This window comes from Colobus angolensis, unplaced genomic scaffold (genome assembly GCF_000951035.1).
Source record: "Colobus angolensis palliatus isolate OR3802 unplaced genomic scaffold, Cang.pa_1.0 Scaffold605, whole genome shotgun sequence".
Taxonomy (NCBI): Eukaryota; Metazoa; Chordata; class Mammalia; order Primates; family Cercopithecidae; genus Colobus; species Colobus angolensis.
Genome location: NW_012119655.1, coordinates 419,826 through 425,595, shown reverse-complemented (window position 1 = coordinate 425,595; position 5,770 = coordinate 419,826). Strand labels below are relative to the sequence as shown.

The 5,770-nt window shown below is 42.9% G+C and overlaps 1 protein-coding gene and 1 long non-coding RNA gene across 2 annotated transcripts in view; one reads left to right on the top strand and one right to left on the bottom strand.

The window, feature by feature from the left end:
- LRRD1 (leucine-rich repeats and death domain containing 1) overlaps positions 1-2,037 on the top strand; it is a 25,431-nt gene extending 23,394 nt beyond the window's left edge. The window contains exons 5-6 of the mRNA XM_011963237.1: positions 427-544; positions 1,847-2,037. Of these exons, the coding sequence (XP_011818627.1) occupies positions 427-544; positions 1,847-2,033 (305 nt within the window). The 3' untranslated portion in view covers positions 2,034-2,037. The remainder of the gene's footprint in view (positions 1-426; positions 545-1,846) is intronic.
- The window catches only part of LOC105527050, a 36,904-nt gene that overhangs the window by 24,956 nt on the left and 6,178 nt on the right, over positions 1-5,770 (bottom strand). The window lies entirely within an intron of this gene.

The following is a 5,770-nucleotide window of genomic DNA, read 5'->3' as shown; positions in this document are numbered from 1 at the left end:
TTTTTTTTAAGACAGAGTCCTGCTCTGTTGCCCAGGCTGGAGTACAGTGGTGAGGTCTCAGCTCACTGCAACCTCTGCCTTCCCAGTTCAAGTGAGTCTCCTGCCTCAGCCTTCTGAGTAGCTGGGACTATAGGCACACACAACCACACCCGGCTAATTTTTATATTTTTATTAGAGATGGGGGTTTTGCCATGTTGGCCAGGCTGGTCTTGAACTCTTGACCTCAGGTGATCCACCTGCCTCGGCTTCCCAAAGTGCTGGGATTACAGGCGTGAGCCACTGTGCCCGGCCAGCATTGTCATTTTCAGTTTTACTTAGCATATACATTTCACAGAAGCACAGAAATAAGAAAACTAGATATAATATGAACTCAAAATAGATTATCTTTTTCAAAAGATATACATTTTCTTTTATCTTCAAATGTAGAGAAAATCTTAGAGAAGATATTCAAGATAGTTGCCAACGACATCACTGAAACCAGTTTTGAATTTTTATGTCAAAAACTAAACCTGGCAAACTCAGAAACTGATATGCCTAAAAAGAGGTATGTATAAATGACAGCATTTAGTACAAATTTATTCTCATTCTGATGTGTATCATGTTGATACTGCATGGTTTTGAAACATTCATATTAACACAATCTTTATTTTGCTATAGAAAGCTGATTTTAGTTTATTACATGCTTGTTATACATGTTGGAAGGCCATATAACATAATGAAGAACAAGGGCTATGAGGACAGACTGTTTGACTTTTACTCACAACTGGTTTTGTGACCTTGGGCAAGTCCTTTAACTTCCTGATGACTTGGTTTCTTCACTGGTAAAATGGATATACTCATGTAAGAGAATTGTCATGAGAATCAAGTGAGATCAAGCTATAAAGCATATAGTAACCGGGCGTGGTGGCTCACGTCTGTAATCCCAACACTTTGGGAGGCTGAGGCGGGCAGGTCATGAGGTCAGGAGATCGAGACCATCCTGGCTAACACGGTGAAAACCCGTTTCTCCTAAAAATACAAAAAATTAGCTAGGCATGGTGGTGGGCACCTGTAGTCCCAGCTACTTGGGAGGCTGAGGCAGAAGAATGGCATGAACCCGGGAGGCAGAGCTTGCAGTGAGCGAGATCGCGCCACTGCACTCCAGCCTGGGAGACAGTGAGACTCCGTCTCAAAAAAAAAAAAGCATAGAGTATAGTAGCAGTAATATACTGGTTTATTAGAAATAACCCACAATTATGATTTTGAGGTCTTAAGAACTGAATGTAAATTGAATTGTTGATTTTCTATAAGGGAACAAGGGATGGGCTGGAGCTAACATTCACTTTCTATGTCCCCAGCTCCATGGTATTTTGTTTCTTTTTTTGAGACGGAATCTCGCTCTGTCGCCCAGGCTGGAGTGCAGTGGCCCGATCTCAGCTCACTGCAAGCTCCGCCTCCCAGGTTCATGCCATTCTCCTGCCTCAGCCTCCTGAGTAGCTGGGACTACAGGCGCCCGCCACCTCACCCAGCTAGTTTTTTGTATTTTTTAGTAGAGACGGGGTTTCACCATGTTAGCCAGGATGGTCTCGATCTCCTGACCTCGTGATCCGCCCGTCTTGGCCTCCCAAAGTGCTGGGATTACAGGCGTGAGCCACGGCGCCCGGCCCATGCTAAATTTTTATAGAGATTCTCTTCACCAATTAATTTCATCTTCACCTTGGTAAAATTGGTTTGAAAACCTAGATATACAATATTACAGGAGTTTAAAGCAATGTTCTTAACTGACATTTCAAATAATTATTAGTAATTTTAATATATTAAACATTAATAAATATTTAACTGTTATATTATTAATAATGTTTTTCAGCACTGTTTCATTAAGTGAGAGAGTCCACCAAGCACTTGTTATGTGGAAAACACAGAGTAACAAATTATCACTAACTGCTGCTGCTTTAAGAGATCAACTAATTCGAGCACTAACTATGATAGGAGCATATGAAATTATGGACAAAATAACAGCTTTAAATCTTTTTACACGTGCAATTAAATTCTAACCAGTGGATCAATAATAAAAACTGAAAACTTTTGATGCACTTATAATTGCAACTGTGTTTCTGAACCATTTCACTTCACTTTATTCACAGCTCTTTTCTTGCATTCTTGAGATGATGCCAACTTATAACTGCCACTCTAATGTTATCATAATAAAATATTACAGACACTGGGTTGTGTGTTTGTTCTGTTGCCTTACTACAGTGATGTTGAAGTTGAAAATAATTGCTTTTTTTTTTTTTTTTTCTGAGATGGAGTTTTGCTCTTGCTGGCCAGGCTGGAGTGCAGTGGCGTGAATTTGAAAATAATTCCTTTTATTTTTGAGATGGAGTTTTTGCTCTTGTTGCCCAGGCTGGAGTACAGTGGCATGATCTCGGCTCACTGCAACCTCTGCCTCCTGGGTTCAAGTGATTCTCCTGCCTCAGCCTCCCAAGTAGCTGGGGACTACAGGTGCCCACCACCACGCTGGGCTAATTTTTGTATTTTTAGTAGAGTCGGGGTTTCACCATGTTGGGCAGGATGGTCTCCATCTCCTGACCTTGTGATCTGCCTGCCTGGGCCTCCCAAAGTGCTGAGATTACAGGCGTGAGCCACCACGCCAAGCCTGAAAATAATTATGTTAAAATTTTTCTGTTATATAGTGCTTTTATACAACCCACGATTTATAGGTAGCAACATTACTAGCGATTTTCACTGGAGTTAGAAAGCAGAACAGTTTCTTTTTAGATGCTGGCTTAAAAACAGAAATAAATATACCATTCCTACTTTTTCTTCATTAGGAAGGGGATAGCTTTGTTAAACACAAACTAGGGCCAGGGCCAGTAATCCTTTAGTTGAGTGTCCAGACAGGATTGACAGAGTGGCCATCTATTGTCTTGTCTATCATGTGAGCCTCTCCCCTTCTTCCGCTATCAGAAAACCTCTTTCATAGGGGGAATGCATTGCACTTATTTCAATGTGGAGCTGACCTTTTCATGTAAATCCCTTCCCCGACTCCAGCACTAACATCAATGTCTTCTACTCATGTAACCACAATGATTGATTTTGACTCAGGGAAAGTCATTTGACTCAAGCCAGGTCATTAACAATTTCCCTTGGATCTTTTTGCAGAGCTACCAGGGAAGATGCACTCTTCCTGCGGGTAGGTTATGAGTCTTGGAGTCTTGATATATCATGCACAGTGTGTAGTAGTAGTCTGCCGAGAGCTGGATGGCGTGAGAGAGACAGATCCTCAATCCCCATATCTGAAGCTTATTTTACTTCTGCACTTTTTACTTTTCACCCACTTAAGGAGTGTGACCTGGGTTTCCATAACTTTGAATGGAAAGAGACCTAATACAAGTGGTTAAGAATATTGTGGAGGCTGGGCATGGTAGCTCACGCCTGTAATCCCAGCACTTTGGGAGGCCGAGACGGGTGGTCATGAGGTCAGGAGATCGACCATCCTGGCCAACATGGTGAAACCCCATCTCTACTAAAAATACAAAAAAATAGCCAGGTGTGGTGGTGGGTGCCTGTAGTCCCAGCTACTCGGGAGGCTGAGGCAGGAGAATGGCATGAACCCAGGAGGGGGAGCTTGCAGTGAGCCGAGATGGCACCACTGCACTCCAGCCTGGGCAACAGAGCAAGAGCAAGACTCTGTCTCAAAAAAAAAAAAAAAAAAAGAATATTGTGGACATAGTGCAGTTTTTGTTACCTTAAAAAATAATTTTCTATGTAAGACCATGTTAAAGAAAGAAATTTATGGCCGGGCGCGGTGGCTCAAGCCTGTAATCCCAGCACTTTGGGAGGCCGAGATGGGCGGATCACAAGGTCAGGAGATCGAGACCATCCTGGCTAACACGGTGAAACCCCGTTTCTACTAAAAAATACAAAAAACTAGCTGGGCGAGGTGGCGGGCGCCTGTAGTCCCAGCTACTCGGGAGGCTGAGGCAGGAGAATGGCATGAACCCAGGAGGGGGAGCTTGCAGTGAGCCGAGATGGCACCACTGCACTCCAGCCTGGGCAACAGAGTGAGACTCCAGTCTCAAAAAAAAAGAAAGAAATTTATTTTGCAAGTTAAAATTTAAAGTGTATATTTTGTTGCCATTTTGAAAGTGCAACATAACATATTGGTTTAACAACTATACAGCCTGTGTCTCTAATCCTTCCTATTTTAAAACTTCTTGCAGTAGGGATAAGAGTACCTGTGGGTTTATGTTGGCTTAATGATGGTTGTTGTTAATGTTTTCCACTGGAGGCAAGGTACTTCCATAGAACATTAAAGTGTGAAGGACCTTGGAAATTGTCTAGTGAAGTCTATCTTCTCATTTAACAAATGAGCAAACTTAAAACCTAAAAAAATTTAAGTGACATGAACTGGTTTCTCTACTATTCCTTCAAAAATGAAGTTATAAAGACTAGAAAATGTTCTAGGTGAAGCTTTGGTATGAAGTAAGAGAGAGAGAGAGAAAAGAAGAAAGCTGGGTAACATCAGAACCATAAAAGTGTCAGTTCTTATGAAGTCTTGCTAAATTGCTACAATTCTCCACCTTTTAACAAATATCCTAGCCTATAGTCTCACCCAAACCACACTGTACATTGCTACCAGACTTACCTTCTAAAAACACTGATCTAACCGTATCACCCTCTGATCCAATTTTTTTTTTGAGACGGGCTTCGCTTTCAATGCCCAGGCTGGAGTGCAATGGCGTGATCTCAGCTCACTGCAACCTCCACCTCCCGGGTTCAAGCAATTCTCCTGCCTCAGCCTCCAGAGTAACTGGGATTACAGGCAACTGCCACCACGCCCAGCTAATTTTTTGTATTTTTAGTAGAGTTGGAGTTTCACTATGTTGACCAGACTGACTTCAGGCGATCCACACGCCTTGGCCTCCCAAAGTGCTGGGATTACATGCATGAGCCACCGCGCCCAGCCCAAAAATCTTTTTAAAAATATTGGAAAATAGGCCAGGTGCGATAGCTTACTCCTGTAATCCCAGCACTTTGGGAGGCTAAGGTGGGTGGATCATCTGAGGTCAGGAGTTTGAGACAAGCCTGGCCAACATGGTGAAATCCCGTCTCTACTAAAAATACAAAAATTAGCCAGGCATGGTAGCGCATGCCTGTAGTCCTAGCTACTCGGGAAGCTCAGGCAGGAGGATCTCTTGAACCCAGGAGGTGGAGGATGCAGTGAGCCAAGATTGTGCCACTGCACTCTGGCCTGGGTGACAGAGTGAGACCTCCGTCTGAAAAACAAACAAAATAAAACAAAAAGAAAAAAAACAGAAAGGAAAAAGTGTCCAGCTGACTTCATTGCAGACATTGACAAACGGATCCTAAAGTGAAGTAAACTTAAAGGGACCTAAAATAGTCAAAACAATCTTGAAAATGATTAACAAAGTTGGAGAACTCATATTTCTCACTTTCTTTCTGTCTTTTTTTTTTTTTTTAAATGAGACAGGGTCTCACTCTGCTGCCCAAGCGGGAGTGCAGTGGCACAATCACAGCTCACTGCAGCCTCAACCTCTGGGGATCAGGCAATCTTCCCACCTCAGTCTCCCAAGTAGCTGGGACTACATGCCCACACCACCATGCCTGGCTAATGTTCTGGTATTTTTTTAGAGATAGGGTTTCACCGTGTTGCCCAAGCTGGTCTCGAACTCCTGGGCTCAGGTGATCTGCCTGCCTTGGCCTCCCAAAGTGCTGGGATCTCACTTTCAAACTTAATACAAATCTGCAGTAATCAAGACAGTGAAGT